General features: G+C 38.1%; 3 protein-coding genes and 1 long non-coding RNA gene across 4 annotated transcripts in view; 1 reads left to right on the forward strand and 3 right to left on the reverse strand.

Annotated features, from left to right (window-relative positions):
* Positions 1-719, reverse strand: part of LOC135084040 (solute carrier family 12 member 9) — a 41884-nt gene extending 41165 nt beyond the window's left edge. Inside the window, exon 1 of the mRNA XM_063978783.1 lies at positions 538-719. The gene's annotated coding sequence lies outside the window, so the exon portion shown is untranslated. The remainder of the gene's footprint in view (positions 1-537) is intronic.
* A 470-nt stretch (positions 720-1189) lies between these two features.
* Positions 1190-2251, reverse strand: LOC135084127 (probable small nuclear ribonucleoprotein G). The gene is made up of 3 exons (XM_063978870.1): positions 2134-2251; positions 1579-1726; positions 1190-1371 (listed from the first exon to the last, which is right to left on the reverse strand). Exons 1-3 carry the CDS (start codon positions 2163-2165, stop codon positions 1321-1323), a joined length of 231 nt encoding a protein of 76 aa, XP_063834940.1. The 5' UTR covers positions 2166-2251; the 3' UTR covers positions 1190-1320.
* A 7620-nt stretch (positions 2252-9871) lies between these two features.
* LOC135084278 (uncharacterized) lies at positions 9872-12729 on the reverse strand. The gene is made up of 4 exons (XR_010259802.1): positions 12341-12729; positions 12001-12154; positions 10431-10626; positions 9872-10022 (listed from the first exon to the last, which is right to left on the reverse strand). It is a non-coding gene; the product is annotated as an uncharacterized LOC135084278 (long non-coding RNA).
* Positions 12730-13162: 433 nt separating this feature from the next.
* LOC135084041 (transcription factor EB) overlaps positions 13163-20238 on the forward strand; it is a 143233-nt gene continuing 136157 nt past the window's right edge. The window contains exon 1 of the mRNA XM_063978784.1: positions 13163-13499. Coding sequence (XP_063834854.1) covers positions 13339-13499 — 161 coding nt within the window. The 5' untranslated portion in view covers positions 13163-13338. The remainder of the gene's footprint in view (positions 13500-20238) is intronic.

Below are 20238 nucleotides of genomic sequence, written 5' to 3' on the forward strand. Positions count from 1 at the left end.
TAAACATAATGAAACAAAAAAGTTGGCATTATGAAAGAACCTAGTGAATAAATTAGATAAAAATGAAAATAACTTTTTTTTCATTGTATTTCATTCACATAGTTGTAGACTGGTTGCGGTGCTAAGTGCAAGGAATAAAATAAAATACAAAATGGGTTACCTAGTAGTATTTAAAAATACTCACTCAAATAAATATCCTCCATATCAACGCACTAGCTTGAACTATATCTAAGTGGCAGTAAACCTTAGTTTTAAAATGTAATAATTAAAGATAATGATCAATTAACTCAAAAACAGGCGCGCTAGAAAAACTAATCAACGTCAGGCTGACCTACAATAGAGTAGATGACCTCATCAACTCTAGAAACACCAGATTTTTTGCACTTTTCGGCTACACCCGCGCAGTGTGTATAGCAACAAATACAGTTCAACGTCAGTCCACTGTGTATGTGGGAGTCAGAATACATAATAATAAGCACGCAATCAAAGTAATGTAGTGTGAATCAGTTAAACGGGAACATAAACAAAAAAACTCACCGATAACGGAAACAAGTTATAAATTCACTTCCTAATTTACGAGGAGTAAATGCACTTCACAAATGTGTTAAAACATAGCCGCTGCTTGGGGTTGATTTACTAACGACGCCAAAACATGAATAATTCCGATAAAAATCCAAAACTGATTGGTTTTATCGACTTCGCTCACTGGTTGGGCAGCGGATTTGACATAACGACAATGAACGGAAACGTCAAATTTTTGACAATGACACTTATTGAATGGTCCGAATTGTTGTGAATGAAGTATTATTTACTTTATTTTCTCTAAAAATACTCAGTTAACTAGTCCAATGATGTAAGTAATACAAGTGATATTAAAATCACATATCTATTTTTAATGCAGATTAAATTTATACTTACAAAATTAAACGACGTTTTCACAAAAACATCAACTATCTCTTTCGGACAATGATCAATGAGTCAGCTACCCATTAGCAATAATAAAATCTTAGACAAAAGAAATTTTAAGTCCATGAAAACAGAAAAACGACTAAAATATTTGAATATATTAGCTAGCTAAGGAATAGTTGGTAACTTTCTGAATTATAGGAAAATTATTTACTCGTCAGGTCTACGATTTAGTATATTTTTCCATAACAGGATACAGGATTTATGGGAATAAAACTATAACTAAACTGTCTTATTTAATTTATTGTAATTTGGATGTTGTAAAGGAATGACACCAGCGGACTGAAAATATGCAATTGCAAAAGTTCATTCGCTTATAAACTAATCTTACAAATTAAATCTTAAATCTAAATCCTATATTCTATCTAGTGACTCCAGCATGATTATGCTATTTCCTCGGATAACCTGAAACAGAACGGAAAACATTATAATAATTTGCTAATTAGTGAAATATGAGACTTTAGTTACTGTTGCTAAAAATTCTTTGTTAGAAAACTGTTTAAATTAGGTAAAATAGTTTTGTAAATCTTCAAATATCTGTAAGATTGTTAAAAAATATTTACCGATCATTAGATCGGTTCTCTCTGTGATATAAGTAAACTCATTACTAACCACCATCCCGATGTTGTTGCGCTGACCGTCTTTGCACTCCTCCACGGACTCGTCCAATACCAGATTCATGAACGGATCGAAACCTCGAAGCACTCCGATGACTGCACGCCCTGCATTCAGCTTTATGGACAACTTCTTGTCCATGAACCTTTTGAAAGAAAGAAATATTAAAATGAGGAACCTACTTTTTGTCTTTTCCCAATTCTTTTCCAGTAACTGGATCAACGTGAGCCACAAACAACATTACCAAAGTGTAACACTGCAAGTATTGCATGTTACAGGATAAACCGTCCATCATAAATCCAATGAATGACGGCAGGTGGAAAACTTTGAAATAAACATTAATTGCATTGTAGTAGGTATGCAAGCGACAAAAATGTTTTTGAAACAGTAATATTCAGCATTACAAAGTAGTAACGTAACATTATAATAAGTTTAATAACCAATTAATTTGAACTAAACATCTCAAAAATTGGATAGAACGCAAAAACGACGCTATGCAAGTTGAGGTTATAAAAATGTTGTGTTGTTGGATGTCCATTGGCAAAAACTTACTTTTTCAATTCTGGAGGGTGAGCCTTCGACATTTTGAAAGTTTATTGGATTAGCAAAGAAACAAAGATGAAATTTAACGAAAAATAATCCGAAACCGAAGCAAACCGCGGCGGCTTTTTCTGTTTTTTTTTTATTCAAGTTTGACGTTTTGTTTTGACAGTTAAATTTTGGAATGGAGTGTAGCTATTTCGCCATTTTAATATTATTAAGGTTGCCACGGACTATGTTGATTAACAATTTCTACTTTCTTTTGTTCATTGTGAACTTACAAGCAAATGAACTTTGGTTACAGTTATCTGATACAATCAATACGCCACTGGCCATTGTCCGCCACCATGACCAGCAAGGAAGAGGCGTGGTATAGTCTGCTCACCCTTTATGAAGTGTAGATTTCAATTTCAAAATTAAAATTCTATATTAGTTTATTCAGTACGTAGGCCCTTTGTAGGGCACTTATTACACGACTTGCCCTACCTACATCATCGAGGTTTTCCAGAGGAAATCAGCGGAAAGGTAAAGTAAGTAAGACGAGGCCACCAGAGATGGGTAGTGGGTATAAAAACCCATTTCACCCGATTGGGTTAAAACTGGGTGATTTGGGTAAAAACCCGGTTTTTACCCATTATCACCCATTCTGGTGGGTGAAAACAAAAATAGCGTTTTTTTTAGAGTGAGAAGTGGTATTTGTTGCTAAGGGGGCGTTCTAGTGTTACGTAATGCAATCTGGGGGGAGAGGAGGTCTTGAAAAACGTTACAATGCGTTACAGTGGCGGAAGGGTGGTTCGATTTCAAGTTTTTAAGCAGAAGTACTTGGTAGTTGGTGTTGTTATTTGTAACTTTATACCGTAATGTCATTAAAGAGAGAATTTGGCATCTTTGCCCCCCCCCCCCCCCCCTCCATGTCCTTGCCATGATCACAAATTATTGTGTTCCTACTAAATTTCTTCTAAATCGGTTCAACGATTCTTGAAATAACACCATTTTATAAAATAATTGGTCACATCATCATAACGTGATCAATTTTACGATTTGGCCACGATATAAATGCATATTAGTGTTAAATTTGACTTATTACTTATTAATCAATAAACTTAAATGACAAAAATTCTATAAAAATAAAGAAAAGATACCAATTGAAATAATTATAAAATTATTTGTTTTCACCCGGTGTAAACACCCACGGGTGGAATGAAACGGGTTTTTATTGGGTTTTTACCCTCATGTGGGTTTTTACCCGGGTGGAAACCCATCTCTAGAGGCCACTGCCTAAGCCCTGGGTGGAAGAAGAGCGCTATGATCTAGTACACCTGCCTCTTCTTATCGAGCCTCGGTATGAAGGGACCACGGGATCCTGTCTCCGCACTGAGCGAGCCGAGCCGAATGCCGACTGCCAAAGGCTAATCCCGCGTTCCTGACTCTTATAACTTTTGGAAGATTGTACCGTCAGGTTTTAATGGATAGGCCCTGTCCTTCCGATAAGGAAAGCCCTATGGAAATAACTAGCCGCCCCAAGCCCAACGGCTAGTGGGTACGCAAAATTATTAATATTTTCCTTAAGAGAAAAAAAATAATTATGTAAATGGCTAAATCTGCAAACTGCTCAAAGCCATAATCCAAAAACCAAAAAAAATACCCTCTATAATATGGCGGGATATCTGTGATGGTGGGGCTGGGCATAAAATTCCGGTGTTTTGAACTTTTTTGGCGGGCTTTTGAACGCACTAGGCGCGATTTTCGAAGCCAATTTTGTATTTTTCTCTTTTTGTGTTATAAATAGTTATCTATCTATTGGAAGTCGTTAAGTCAACTTAAAACTCGACTATGCCGGACGGGGACGGTAAGGACCCGCCCAGGGGCAAGGAAAAAAGGAAGGCACCAAACAGAGATCACACCTATACGAGTGCAGATGAAGATTTCTACAAACCGTACGTAAAACCAGGGTATAGAAGGCTATTCGCGGAGAACACGGTGAGTGGCGAGTTTTCTGTATTTGTGGAAAGCACGAAAGATAATGAGAAGATCGGGAACAACAATCCCATCCTGACTACCAACCTTTTCAAAAATGAAATCAAGGGCATTACCAATCTTAAAAGAATTAACGCCAATAAAATATGTGTCACATTTTCCCAGTCTAGTTGTGCAGGACGACTACAAATCGGCCGAACGGAACCCTAAAAAGATAAAAGAAACCGCAGCAAATACCTATACGTACCTATAGGTATGTAATAAATCATCGGCGCTCGGCAAGTACCAAAAACGACAGAGACAGCGCGAGCGCGCAAAGGACAGCGATAGTACGCGCGCCCGCAATAACCGCCCTTACGATCTACGAAATAAGGCTCATATCCGGACGCCTTATAGTTTGTTTACGACTCCCGCGAGTTCGAGTAAGTACTTGCGTATTCCCGAATACGGGCGGACCGCGGGATATTCTAGAATATAGGCGGAGTTAATTGGTATTTAAGCAGGCTGCCGGGCCGCACCAAGCATAGTCTTCTCTAATCAATCGAAGTGAATAGTCTTCTGAAGTAAACCGAAGAGAATAGTCTCTTCCAAGCAATCGAAGTGAATAGTCTTCTACAAGCAACCGAAGAGAATAGTCTCCGATAGTACAGCGAAGTCTACTCAAGAGTCTCAAGAGCGCATAGTGAATAGTACAACGACTACAGCATAGACCTCGGACACCGTATAGCATCGCGACTTCGGATACCACATAGACCGGACTCCTACAGCGTGTGACATCGACCGCACCGTGTTAACCGTTTATAGCGTCACACCGCACATAGTATACATAGAAGCCACGAGGTACGAAGACGTGGCAACGATCCACCACCGATTATAGTATAGTAGTGCAGCGATTGGAGACACCGTCAGCGGAGCTTCTACAGTCTACAGTTCACCGCTCTCCGTTTCACCGCATCCGTGTACCTACTCCGCTCCGATTACCCGGTCTTCGTAACCGTTCCGTATATTTTTGTGACCGGATAAATAAACAGTCCTGAACAATTTTTCTGGTCCTTCGAGCCGGATAGTTGTCTACCGATCCCGAAGTTATAGAACCCTCGAGAACACCGAAGCGGCCTTCGTGAAGTGGCATACAACAGAACACCGATAGAAGATGCCTGTGACACGATCGAAGAAAGGCAAGGCAAAGCCATCGCAGCCCGCTACACCGCCTATGACGTCATCACCGAAGCCCACTGTGGAGCACATGACATCATCGCAGTCTGCCGTAACCGCGCAGGAAGAATTGATTCAAAAGGAGCCTCCATCCGTGCCAATAGTCGTCACAGGGGATAAACAGCACTCGACGGCATCACCGCGAGCACCGCTCACGCCAATCGACTACGCCCGTCGACTAGCCGAGGCGGAGGCTAAGATAGCCCGCCTTGAGTTAGAGCTTGCCATCGCCCGCCGCAAGCTCATAGAAATAGAAGAGTCCGACGATGAAGAAGATGACTCGGCATCTTTGAAAGGAGATGGCGACTTACAACCGCCATCCCCTGTAACCGTCACCATACCGCAGCCGACGTCATCAAAAATAGACTTGACGGAACTCGCGACAGCCATCGCAACCGCAGTGCGCACCGGACAGCAACAACAGTATGTGGCAGAATTGCCGAATTTCAGTGGCGCGCACTACGATTGGCTCGCATTCAAAGCAGCCTACACCGACACAGCTAGTTTCTTCAGCGAGTTAGAAAACATCACACGACTCCGGCGGTCCCTCATAGGAAAAGCTAAGGAAGCCGTGACCTCCTTGCTAATAGTGAACGCGAGGGCGCAAGACATTATGCGCACACTAGAAATGCGCTTTGGCCGCCCGGACTCTATAGCCCTGTCCGAGATCGAAAATTTAAGGAGACTACAGAGACTCACCGATTCGCCGGAACAGGTTTGTGTGTTCGCTACCCGAATACAGAACAGCGTAGCGACTCTCCGTGCACTTGAGCGAACACACTACCTGTACAACCCACAGATAGTTCATAGTCTTACCGAGAAGTTGACACCGGCGCTTCGCTACCGCTGGTATGACTTCGCCTGGGAGTATACCGAAGAGGAACCGGACCTCATCAAGTTTAGCCGCTTCATCGAGCACGAAGCCGAGAAGTGTGCAAAATTCGCCGCTCCCGAACCGATCTATAGTGAAGACTGTCACCGACACAGCAAACCGCAGAACATCCAGCGTGTATTCCACATTGAAGAAAGGAAGACAGAAAAGAGATCGTCGTGCCCAGTATGTAAGGGCAACCACTCCGTCACCGATTGCCACAGAATGAAACATGCCGATGTCAGCGAACGCTGGGACATCGCGAAAGTTAACCGCCTATGCTTCCGCTGTCTTCGACCCTGGAATAGAGCACACAGATGCCCAGGGATACAGTGTAAAGTTAATGGTTGCAGGAAAACTCATCACAGAATACTGCACCATGAAACCGTCGCGCCTACCGAAAAAATACACGCAATAGTTTCGCCTACGCACGTCGATGAAATTGCGTATAACAATCGATCAGGCGCTAATAGAAATCGAAGCTCATCGCGTAACCGGCGGGAGTCATCGAGAAATAGAAACCAGCGAGAGTCATCGCAGCTTCCATACCGGCGGGAGGCTTCGTGGCGTGAAAATAGAACACAGGAACAGCGCAGAAACACCGAGTACCGCTCAACTTCCGTACCACGCCAAACACCGCGAAGTAAAGACAGACGGCGTTCAACAGCAGACTTCTATAGACAACGCCAAACTACAGTAACAAATTGGAGAACGAAGACTCCAGTACCGGCGGGAGATACAGAACCGCAACACCTTCACCGTGATAGTCACCACCGCCACCGTTTCACCGAGCAGAAACAGCAGTCGTCCTGCTAGCTGTTTTTCTGCATCGACGAGTCCGTCGCTGCACGGCGGGAGTATGTGCAGGACGACTACAAATCGGCCGAACGGAACCCTAAAAAGATAAAAGAAACCGCAGCAAATACCTATACGTACCTATAGGTATGTAATAAATCATCGGCGCTCGGCAAGTACCAAAAAAGACAGAGACAGCGCGAGCGCGCAAAGGACAGCGATAGTACGCGCGCCCGCAATAACCGCCCTTACGATCTACGAAATAAGGCTCATATCCGGACGCCTTATAGTTTGTTTACGACTCCCGCGAGTTCGAGTAAGTACTTGCGTATTCCCGAATACGGGCGGACCGCGGGATATTCTAGAATATAGGCGGAGTTAATTGGTATTTAAGCAGGCTGCCGGGCCGCACCAAGCATAGTCTTCTCTAATCAATCGAAGTGAATAGTCTTCTGAAGTAAACCGAAGAGAATAGTCTCTTCCAAGCAATCGAAGTGAATAGTCTTCTACAAGCAACCGAAGAGAATAGTCTCCGATAGTACAGCGAAGTCTACTCAAGAGTCTCAAGAGCGCATAGTGAATAGTACAACGACTACAGCATAGACCTCGGACACCGTATAGCATCGCGACTTCGGATACCACATAGACCGGACTCCTACAGCGTGTGACATCGACCGCACCGTGTTAACCGTTTATAGCGTCACACCGCACATAGTATACATAGAAGCCACGAGGTACGAAGACGTGGCAACGATCCACCACCGATTATAGTATAGTAGTGCAGCGATTGGAGACACCGTCAGCGGAGCTTCTACAGTCTACAGTTCACCGCTCTCCGTTTCACCGCATCCGTACAGCCCACTCCGCTCATTCACTCCAGTCATCAGTTATCTGGCCTCCGACAGTTCCGTACAGTTTTTAGCCGGATAATAAATAGTCCTGCACACTAGTAATGCCAATAACTTCCTGAAAAACGATCCCTTCCTAACCAAACACCAACTCAAGGCATACATCCCAGCCACAGCAGTAGAAACAGTCGGCGTGCTTCGCTTTGTACCCACTAGTATCAGCAATGAGGAACTTTTTAAGAAACTCTCGTCATCATACGAGATCATAGGTGTACGTAGGTTCACCAAAAAAGACAACGGCGAAATAAAGCCCTTCCAATCTGTGTCTATCACATTTTTATCAACTGTGTTACCCGAACATGTGTATCTAGACCTTTTTAGGTTCAGAGTATTCCCATACAACGCTCCATTGTTGCAATGCTTCAAGTGTTTCAAATTCAACCATGGTGCTAAAATTTGTAAATCTGTGCAAAAATGCTCAATATGTTCTGAAGAACATCATTTTTCTGAATGTACTTCAAATAAAATAGCCAAATGCATAAACTGTCAAGGAGCTCATCTTGCGATTTCACGGGACTGTCCTGTCAAAAAACAAAAAATGGAAGATAAAAAAAATAAATTAACTTACGCTAATATGGTCTCCAGCAGTGCTGCGGCTACTAAGAGTAGCCCAGTTATCAAAAACTACATAAGCGAGTTTCCTCTACTGGCTGCTCCTAAAACTAACTTAAAATCTATTGCATCAAGGAAGCCACAAGCTAGCTCGGTTTCAACAGCGACCTCTTCCACTTCAACTAACTCGATGGAAGTTAAAGAAAAAGAACCACTTACCAATGAACAATTAATAGATGAAATATTAAACAATGATTTTATTCGCAAGGGCCTTGTAGGCGCCCTTGTCGCTATTGGCAACGAAACGAGGGCAGTCAATAGTTCTATTATACAGGAAATTCTTATAAAAAGTTTCAAAGGGCTTTAAATGGATAAAAGTTTCATAAGAATCTCTCAATTTAACGTCGAAGGTGTTATTAACAAAAAGCCATCACTTATAAAATTTTTGATTGATAATGATATTGATATATGTTTGTTAAACGAAACATGGTTAAAAGAAAACAGTTCTTTTCGTATTCATAATTACAATCTAGTTAGTAAAATAGGTAAAGAAAAAGAAGGCCGGGGTGGAGTCGCCATCCTAGTCAAAGACACTTTGAAATATTCAGTAATAGAGCTTCCCTTTTATGATTTTCTACAACCTGTAGCTATTAATCTGCGAACTGGCATAGGTAATTTAAGTATTCTATGTATATATTGTCCACCACCTAAAGAAAATAGATCAAGATTCAATGGTAGCAAACTGAAACAGATTATTAACTTACTACCTAAGCCACTTTTGCTATCAGGTGATATTAATGCTCACCACATCGCATTCGGCTGTGCTACTAGTAACGGTCGAGGTAATGAAGTTTACAATATATTTGACGAGAGCGACCTCTGTATCCTCAACTCAGGGGCGCCAACCACTGTTGGTAGATCTGTTCATAATCCTTCGGCTATTGATGTAACATGTGTCAGCCCTTCAGTAGCTCCATTATGTGATTGGAAAGTTTATGATGATCCAATGGGAAGTTATCACTATCCCACTATAACAGATATTCAGACTTCTGTTGATAAATATCAGATAGGTGAACCAGTACACAAATTTATTTACAATAAAGCTGATTGGTTTAAATTTCATACTGAAACAGAAAACATGGTAGGTAATATTAATTTAGATAATACAGATCCATTAAGAATTTATGACGATTTCTATAATCATTTGATTAATATTAGAGACAAATGTGTACCTAAAGTAGTCAAAACCTCTCCCAATTTAATGAAAAAGCCTGTACCTTGGTGGGATGATGAGTGTAATAGTGCAGTTAAAAAAAGTAAAGATGCTTTAAATTTTTATAGACGTAATCCAAGCATTGACAACTACATTGCGTATAAAAAATTAGATGCTGCTAAAAAACTAACTCTTAAGGAAAAAAAGAAAACAGGTTGGAAATCTTTATGTGAATCTTTTAATCGATATACTCCTGTTAGTACAGTATGGAACTATATGAAGAGGTTTAAGCGTGTTTCAATTCCTAAACTGCCGAAGAATGATGAATGGATTCCCTCTTTTTTTGAGAAATATTCCCCTGTATCTCCTCCTGAAAAAGAAGTAAATAATTCATTATTGCAAGCATATTTCTGTCAAATTGGTAACGAAAAAGCAGCTTTTTTATCTCAACATTTTTCTTGGGAAGAGTTTATGACTGCCTTGAAGTCTCGTAAGAACACTACACCTGGTTTAGACAATATTCCTTATGAACTTATTCGTCGCCTACATAGTAATGCCAAAAAACTTTTACTGTACATTTTTAATTTACTATGGCAAACACAGGTCATCCCAGACTCATGGAAGACTCAGTGTGTCATCCCTATACTTAAACCAGATAAGCCTCCTGATGACTGTAACTCTTATCGACCAATTTCTCTGTCCTCATGTATAGGTAAAGTATTTGAGTGCATGTTAAAGACAAGATTAGATTATTATGTCGAATCAAATAATATCTTACCAAATGAACAATTCGGATTTAGGAAAGGCCGAAGTGCAGCAGAAAGTTTTACAGCATTGGTCTCAGACCTTAGGAATTCTCTTGACAGTCACTCTGCTACAGCTTGTGTCTTCCTTGATGTACAGGGCGCGTTCGATAACGTGGTCCCCTCAATTTTAATAGCCATCTTATGTGATATTGGAGTACCCGGGGTAGTCTGTAAATGGATTTTCAATTTTTTGTATAAAAGAATAATGTATATAAAATTTAATAACATTTTTCATGGACCCGGATATGTATATAAAGGCACAATGCAGGGCGCTACGATCTCGCCATTATTGTACAATTTATACACTAGTCAAATTAATAAGTATTTAACACAAAGGGATATAAAATTTTTACAATTTGCTGATGATTTATTAATTTATACTGTAAATAAAAATGTAAATACTGCTGTGCATAGTTTAAACCTAGCTTTAGTTGAAATTCATAATTTTTATTCTGGTAAATTAAAACTTGATATTAGTCCCAATAAGAGCGGCGTTATGTTATTCTCGAAAAAATATAATGAATGTAATTCTAATATTTATTATAATAATAATCCTCTTCCATGGATTCAGGAAAAAAAGTTTTTAGGAGTGTGTCTAGATAAAAAACTCACATTTGAAAGTCATATAAAGCTTCTCATTCGCAACTCTTCTAAGGCTTTAAACTTATTACGCTCACTAGCCGGTGTAACTTGGGGTTCTGATCCTAAGATTTTATCAATGTTATACAAGAGTTTAGTGCGTAGTCATTTTGACTATAGTACTTTAGCATATATGAATTGTAGCCCAACCCTATTAAAGAAATTAGATGTTATTCAGAATAAAGCACTTAGAATAATAACAGGAGCTATGTGTTCAACACCTATCAATGCTATGCAATGTGAAACATGCATTCCTCCTTTAGTACTGAGACGTATTCAACTAGCAGCAAATTTTTGTCTCAAACTAATAACTTCAACTAACAAACCAGTACTAGATAGAATCATGCCACCCTTATCTTCCCAAATATGCTCTACTCCTCCTCCTCCAATTACAGGTAATGAGTTAATATCTGGACGCACTCCGGGCTTACTAAGAATTGCATTGTATATTGATTCTCTCACTGTAAATATGTATAAAGATAAGCCATGGCCCATGTACAAAGTTAATTATGAAGATCTTGTTGTAAATAATTTCACCATTTTAAGGGAAAAGATCTCCAATCAAATTGATCTTAATAAATTTCTAAATAAGTCTTATTATAAAGTGTACACAGATGGTTCAAAGAAAGAGAACAGTGTAACCTCTGCATTTTATGATCCACAACTTAAACTTACTCAAAGTCATAAAATTGAAAGCCACTGTAGTATCTTTACTGCAGAAAGTTATGCTATCCTCTTAGCACTTAAACATATCTGTACATGTAATCCACCATCTGACAATATTATTATTCTAACTGACTCTAAAAGCGTATTACTAGCTCTGGAAAATAACTCTTGTAAATATAATTTGAATTATATAATTTATGATATTAAGAAATTAATTAACAACATATATAGACTTACTGGTAAGACACTGCTCTTCCTTTGGGTACCATCGCACCGTGGCATCAGGGGGAATGAAATTGTTGATCTGGCTGCAAGGAATGGCTTTGATGTTGACCATTCTACGTTGTTGAAGATACCTCACACTGACTATCAAGCCGCAATCAGTCAAGACCTGAAAAAGATATGGCATGAGTACTGGACTATTACTAGTATGGAAAAGGGAAAATGGTATGCTAAGATCCAAGGAAGCCCGCCCGCCAAACCTTGGTACCATCGGAGGAATGAGAATATAGATAACAGGAAGTTGATAACCATAATAAATAGGCTGAGATTTGGCCATTGCCACGCTCCCACTCACCTGAAGAGGCTTAACTTGATTCCGAGCGCTGAATGTACATATTGCAATGAAGAGCTTGCCGATATGGAACACATAATCCTGAAATGTAGAAGTTTTGGAATCCAGAGACTGGTCATGATCGATGACCTTCAATCTATTTGTGAACGTGTACCACAGTCGTTGGACGAACTCCTCAAGGATCCGAAACTTTTCAAACCCTTATATACTTTCGTGGTTTCAACTCTGGGAACTATTTGAGAAATTGAGAAGAGTAAGAACTAAGAAAATATCAGTGAATCACAGTGAATCAGTGAAGTGAAGTGTCAAACACAGTTGTCATGTGTCAAATTCAAACAAAAGTTCAACGGACTTCAAAGACTGGCTTAAAAGGGCATGCACCCAGAGCCGTGAAAAACTATATTAAAAAAAAAAAAAAAAAGCATAAAATTCCACTTTACTAGAAATCATCAGTGATTGGTCAAATTATTCATAGTAAAGAAGGCATTTCGATTTCTGAACGAATTCAGGTGCTTTTGTGTTTGCCAGGTCTAAATATTTCGTGTCATAGTTTTTCATAACATAAGTTTCTTATTATGTAAAATAGCAATCAACTACTTCTCTCTATTTTATATTTATTAAAAACCATCTGATAAAACTGGTAAATATTGGTTGACCATTATTGAAACTCTCTTGAGTGTATCTTTGAGAGAAATCATCAACATATTGCCACCTCGAAAAACTTCGTCGCATTATTAAGACCGCATTTTAAAAGTCGCTCTACAGCGCGGCGCGGTATGCTAAATGATGCTATATTGTTTTAGGTAGAGTTACAGTCATTCGTTTTATCATTATCTACGTATGTATAGTCAACAAAAGCAACAAGTAGACAGCTGGGAGGATGGATGCTGTCGAGTTATTTATCGTGTTTTCGTTATTATAGTTTAGATGTATTGTTTATAATGGTTTTCTGATAGATACGTTTGTTGTGGAAAAGTTTGTGTTTGTGTTTCCGTTCAAAAATGGATGAATCCGGGATCGACATGGGCTATGATCTCGCCTCTCTTCTGACGAACGATTTTAATGTTGATCAGAAGATCTTGGATGAGATGGCGGCAGCGCAGGAGCACCAGGACTTCATGTTCTACGAGCTGAAGTCGAAAGCAGTGCCGATCACAGAAAGGTGAGTTTCTTTTGGCTAATAAAAGCACGCATTGTTAGCGTTCAGCGTGTCGTATACACTGCGAATATTTTTAGCACATTATGAGGAACAATTTCTCCGAAGCCGCGACCCTGAAACTGGACTTGGCACTGCACCCAGTTCAGCCGTGTTGTTTATCTCCGCCTTCCATAACGCAATCCGTCCGCACAATTTTTAGGTTGTTCCTTCTATTTAATCAAGCTCTATGGTAATTAAACTTTTTTTTTAAATTATGTAACAAATCTGTTGTTTTTGATTTACGAACGCAAGTTAGAAAAAAAAGTTTTAAAAAGTTTGGTGAAAGAAAACTTTCCCGCGCTAATACGGCGCGTTTTTTCGTAATTCACATTCGGAAAAAGGTTCAAGATTACGGAAAACTGTGCGATAACATTTTGAACAAATGTTTTGGCTGTTTACACAGTGGTGCAAGTTTCTAAAAGAAGGAGATGTTTGTGTTGGAGTCTTCTCATTACTTTCAAAATTGACCTCCTTTCGAGTGCGAAACGATGGTCCGTGGATTAGGTGGAAGGAGTTAGGTGCAAAGAGTTTAGAATGAAAAAAATAAATTAAAATTTTAACTTAATGTAGTAAATTATTTCGTAATTCCTATTTGGGATTATAAATACGCTCACAAGCAGGGTAGATGGTCCAAACGTCAATGGAAAGTCCCTGTAAATTGGTTACCAAATAGGTACATTTTGTACATTGTCTGTGAGGTCACTCACCTATTATCGCAGCTTCGAGCGTAGATCACGACGTGATCTGTTAATAAAATAGAACTTGTTACGAAATAATACTAACTTATTCTCAAATTAACCATTTAGCCATTTATATTTTCGCATATTTCGTTTTCCTCAATGGAAAATCCGAATAGCGTCAAGGTTTTTGTTTTTATGTCCTTATTTAATTTTATCCGTTTTAAGTTAGTGCTACTTATCTGAAACTTAAGTACCTACAGCCTATTTTGTTATAATTTATGCTAAATGATTTCGATTTTCATGTGTGATTTTTTGGAAACTACTTAAGTACCTACCTACCCACCTATTTCCTATAAAATATTTTTAACACAAAAAAATCCTTTAGTTAGGTACATACGTTCAATCAGATTTTTAGGGAGTCCCCACCACTTAAACACGTAAGTACAAAATTATAAGGCAGTCCCATTATGCCTTATAATTTTGTCCATCGCACCACCATGTAATTCTACTCAAAACAACAAAAAAATAAACACTCATTACAGTGGGTGGTAAATTAATTACTCAATAATATGGATCACGTGGGAGGCGTCAGCATCAATTAATGAACAATATACTATCTCTAACCTTATTATCTGACATAGTTTCTTTTATCAAGTCTATTAATGGTGTCAATCCACTACTGGACGAATCTTTTTCATTTCTTTGCCTTCTACATTTCGAATAAATACCTATACTGTTTGTAGTAGAGCTTGTTCTAAGTCCGTCTGGCTAGCTACCACCATCTTACCTGTTTGATTTACAGCATTGTTGTGTTCCGGCAGGTAGAGGTAAGATAGCCAGTTTCTCTGTGATTGAGGATACCGGGTGAAGCTCGCTTTTACTTCAGTCTGAACAGTCATTACTTTCTATCAGGTGAGATGCAGGCCAAGAGCTTCATAGTTGTGGATAAAAATAAAAAAACCTAGCTGAATCTGTTTTTGATATTTTCCTTTTTTATACATCATCATCGAAGTTATTTCAAGCCAGATATTAATAGGCATTGAATATTATCAGCAAATGTCCATCAAGTCGGCATAATAAAAAACAGAATAAATGATTAAATAACTTCAGATGCGATAAGTAGCGACAGAAGACGTTATCAGTGTGCAAAAATACTGAAGTGATGTGTGTTCTTTGGGTACATAACTAACTGATAAGCAATACAAAGATTCAGACCCGTGTTTGAATATACACGTACTTTTGCCCACGTTTTCGCCCGCGTGTCTTTATTTCCAAAATCCGGTGTTAAAACTAGTCTATTATAATTTTCCCTGGGTCATAAACTATCTCTATACCAAACAACTAAAAAAAAAAAAAACCTATAACAAAATCCGTTCAGTAGTTACGCGAAAATAGGAAAGGAATAGCAACTTCCATTTTCACAAAACAGAACGGACTAAAAAAAAAACACTGCAATAGATCTGTCAAAAATGTTCTCACAGTAAAGTTTTTGCAATTCCACAAATTAACGCCCGTATTCACAAACATTACTATGACGTCTCATAGTGTGCGTGGACGCACAGGGTGACACACGAACCAATCACATAGAGCTATTCAACGATGTGCGTTCGATTTCCTGCTTCACTTAAGCAAGTATCGTTTGTGAATACGGGTGTAATTAGCTTAATGTATGCAAATGAATTCCCCCTGGGATCACATCTAGCCCCATGCAAAAACTGCGCGTCTGCATATTATACCTTTTAATTACAAAACTGGTTAAATTCCCATACAAACGGGTATTTTAATAGACTTCACTTCTGTCAAGTTACGCGATAACTCTTCTTACAGTCTTAAAGGTGGTTTAAATACTTAAACTAGCTAGGGTATTGGCAGTTGAAGGAGGTTAAAGATAGCCAGAATTACTGTGGTTGAGGATTCCGGTTGAAGCTCGCATCCACGTTCGGTCTGATCGTCACTTTCCATCTAGTGAGATGCAGGCCAAGTAGGTTAAAAAAAGATAAATCAATTAAAACCGGTCTTCTTTACTACCCGATTGCAGAAAGAGAAGTATGTACAGACGACGGCATATACTCTGAGTGTGACGTTTTATGTAGTTGTAATATACCGCCACATGCGCGCAATTGACAGACGCTATTATTTATTAGAATAATTAACATCAATCATGAGTTTAAAATATAGGGTTCATTAGCAATAACCAATATAGCGTCAGGTGCGATTCGAAGAATGCGACATGGGAATTCTGGCCGTTAGCCATGACTGTTCCCTGTCAGATCACTGTCTGAGCGGGTGTTGTGTTTTCTACATAACGGTAAATCATGTCAGTACAGATAAATCACCATGGAACTAACTTTAACACTCTACCTATTCCCCTAGACAGAATCAAAATTTGTAAAGTATAGTTAAAAGAAAATAAAACCTTGGACGTTAACATTAGATTTGTCTCATATTCAGATAATGTACTATGTATCATGCATGAGTAGAGCCTTTTAGGCTGAGTTGCACCACCTAACTTTGACCGTAACTATGACGATAACCGGTGTATTTTGTATGGAGTTTGACAGATTTTTGACGTTTGTCAAAGTTAAAGTAAGATGGTGCCACCCACCCTTAGTGTTTAAAAGAATGCTAACGATTTACCTAAACGTCACCCTGTATATGAAATAGACACGTTTATGTTAGTTAAACCAAAACCGTTATTATAGCATTATAAGTATTAAGACGCGTGTACAATTCTATTCGTTTAAATTAAACTACTAAAAATAAAATAAACATCAACAAAAACATTGAATCAGTATGTCGTGAGCTAATAAGCTCAGGCAATGACAGTTGTGTAACTAAATTGACTTTCGTTTAGAATATCAATTAGAATTCCAAGGCCCTTGGACAAAACTATCTACTATCAAAAGAAATCAACTCAGCACTTATTTTTGCAATCAAAAATACCAACACCACTTATGTCTTACCCTATTTTTTGAGCAAATAAAGAATTTGAATTTGAATTCAGTTCCACTCACAAATTCCGGCAGAGTACCTACCTAGAATAGGGCTACAGGGCCTACAGGACTTATCCCACCATTGCAACTCTTGTATAGCCAGTATCTACAGCTTGGCCTCCAATGAAACCCAACCAGTGAAGGTTGAGTAGCCCCGGGGGATAGCTAACTAGTAGTGCCGAAATATCGGAAACTTGGTAGCAATCCCGTCAGTAATAATAATTAGGATATATATATATAGATAGAATCAGAAGAATTTAATCAGAAAAAAATAGGAGGAGTTCGAAAGAAAATAGGGCTACTTTGTCTTTCACTCTTCCCGTAGATGTCGCAAAAGGTGACTAAGGGACAATTATATGAATTTCAGGCCTCCCCAACTTGTCAGCAGCATTGTAAGCCAATTCCTCCATTTGCCTCTGGTAAATTGGAAAAGGTCGTGCTTCTGCGAGATGATGGCCCTTGGGATAGAAAATTTCTCGAGTAGAGACAAGAACCTGATGATGTCGCTGACTCAATATCGATCTTATTACTCAATGCTGACTTGTATTTAATAAAATTTTTGAGTGTCACATCACATGTAACGTAGACCGTTTTATTGGCGTTTGTAATCGGTTAATAACATGAATTTGCGAACCGGTCCAGCTTAGAAAAAATTAAATGCCAACGAGTTACTTACTTAAGACAGTACCGTTTGTTTGTATTGAAAAAAGTAGAGCTACTTGTTTGATGTTAGTCGCAATTAGCGGTCAAATTGGACCTAAAATTAGTTATTTACTCGTATTTCTGAGAGGAAACCGTATAACCCTCTGTAGAAACGTAGAATGCTAGAACATAATAATAAATAACCCTCCTTTTGGCGCAGTCGGGTAAAAAAGATGCTGTTTTCACAGTGTATACAGCTTTTTAGTGGTATTTAGAGCTTTTGATATCAATATTATCATCAGATGACGAGTGATCATGAAATCTAAGAAAGAGCATGCTTGTTTTTTTCATCATCATCATCTCAGCCATAGGACGTCCACTGCTGAACATAGGCCTCCCCAATGCTTTCCATATTGCCCGGTTGGTAGTGACCTGCGTCCAGCGATTTGTTTTATTATTATCCACTTATTCTGTGCTTAAAATTATACTTACCTGGGTAGGTATAGGAAAATGGGAAATACAGCCTTCTTGAGGAAGAGGAAAAGATAGTATGTATAATCATCGTGTATGAATCATATTTTAAAAAAATACTTATAGCTCAGATTTTTTAAGAATAAAGTAAGGTAGATTAATTAAGAATAAAGTAAGGTAGATTAATTAAGACTAAAGTAAGGTAGATTAATTTAATCCGTAAATTAAAAGTTACTAGTAAGATATTAATTCGTTTCTACGTCATAAGGTGTGCTCTAATACAATCTACCAATCTTGTAATATGTTGGCCACGGGATAGGGATTATTCCCACTTCTCGTTCCCACTACTGCAACTCCTGTGTAGCCAGGATCTACAGCTTGACAGTCAATTAAAACCCACCCAGTGAAGTGAAGTTTGTCCCGATGTTGTTGGAAAAGCTGGCCAACTTAAAATACGTAGTCATTCTGTAGGTACTGTAGTATGTACTAGAATAGGTACTATTTACTACGATAATTCTTATACTTTACCAAATTGAGGCGGACTGTAGCATACTAAACGGTAACACTACAACTACAAGTGTGACGTACCCCGAGGCTTGTATGAAATCATTGTAAGTAATTTATTTACTATGCAAATTGAGTCGTTTGCAATTATTAGAATCACTGCAAATCACTGTTATATGTGAGACTTGCGCAAGATGTTTTAAGTTTAAGTCGAGGTTAATGTTACTGGTTATACCGTTTACTGTCATTTTTTTTTATTTCATCATTATTTCAATTTAGCTTGCAAAACTGGAGACAGTCCATGAAATTTCCTTCTCGTAAGTCCTGTGTTTTTTCAACAGCAGTATTCATATCTGCCGGATGTACTATACCAAGTACAAACTAAGAAATGTGCTTCAGACCGAGATAAAGTATTGACGGTTTTACATAGTTTTTAAGTGTTACCTTATGTTTTGTATTTTTTACTGTAGGTTTAGCATCTTTAGCACCTGTTTTAAAAGGAAAATATTGAAAATAATTTGTACTCCTGTAAGTACGTTAGGCTTTTTATACAGTGTAAAAAAATAATCTAATTAAGATAAAGGTTTTATTTAAATATTTAAAATAAATCATATTTTTCTTCTAAACGTCACTTAAGTAAGCAATAATTATAAAATTCAGTCTTTAAGACAAAATTATTTGGCCTTAGCGTTTTATATGGAGAATTTCACCAAAATTAATTTTTCCATACTAATTTTTTGAGATTTTTAAAAAAGCATATATTTAAATTTTATGAAATTTTGTAGATAGATTGAAACAACATTAAGCTATAAAAAAATTAAGACATTTAAAAAAAATTGGTATCTGTATAAAAATATATTTATTTTTGTTTAATGGAAACGGACGACAATTAGGACGAGCTGTCTTTGAAGATTAAATTCTAATTTAAAAAATAAAATTAAGTTTAACATTTTATACGCAAAAGTAAGCCCTTGAAGTCAAATTTCAAATAAAAAAAAGAATGATGGACATAGCTATACAATGAAAGAAATTACATAGTAATGAACATTGAAGAAAAAAAAAACGCTAATTTCATACCTAATACAACTTTCATACAATTATTTGTGTAACCAACGCCTAACGTACTATATCAAGTACAAATTATTTTGACCGTTCATGAACCTCCTAAAATACTAAGTTTCTTTTTAAATTTTGTTTAATTTATAGAAACTATAATTTATATTTACTGATTCATTTAAAAAACAAGACAAAAAACAAAAGATTACTTTGATATATACAGATAAACTATCCTCGTGCCGGCCGGCAATCCGACCGCGTGACCATTTTGAGAAAAAAATACACTGACACTGACAGTTGAAGTTACCTGTCTACCGTGGCGGAACTGACCATAGAGTATTAAATGAGTATGGTCGT

The sequence above is a fragment of the Ostrinia nubilalis genome, chromosome 25 (genome assembly GCF_963855985.1).
Source record: "Ostrinia nubilalis chromosome 25, ilOstNubi1.1, whole genome shotgun sequence".
Taxonomy (NCBI): Eukaryota; Metazoa; Arthropoda; class Insecta; order Lepidoptera; family Crambidae; genus Ostrinia; species Ostrinia nubilalis.

What these genes read in the sequence shown, in the direction of transcription:
- LOC135084127 (XM_063978870.1), bottom strand. Translation starts at nt 2,165, where the DNA reads ATGTCGAAGGCTCACCCTCCAGAATTGAAAAA. An exon ending in CACCCTCCAGAATTGAAAAA is followed by an intron (nt 1,727 to 2,133) that starts GTAAGTTTTTGC and finishes TTCTTTCAAAAG; the next exon opens with GTTCATGGACAAGAAGTTGT. An exon ending in GCAACAACATCGGGATGGTG is followed by an intron (nt 1,372 to 1,578) that starts GTTAGTAATGAG and finishes GTTCTGTTTCAG; the next exon opens with GTTATCCGAGGAAATAGCAT.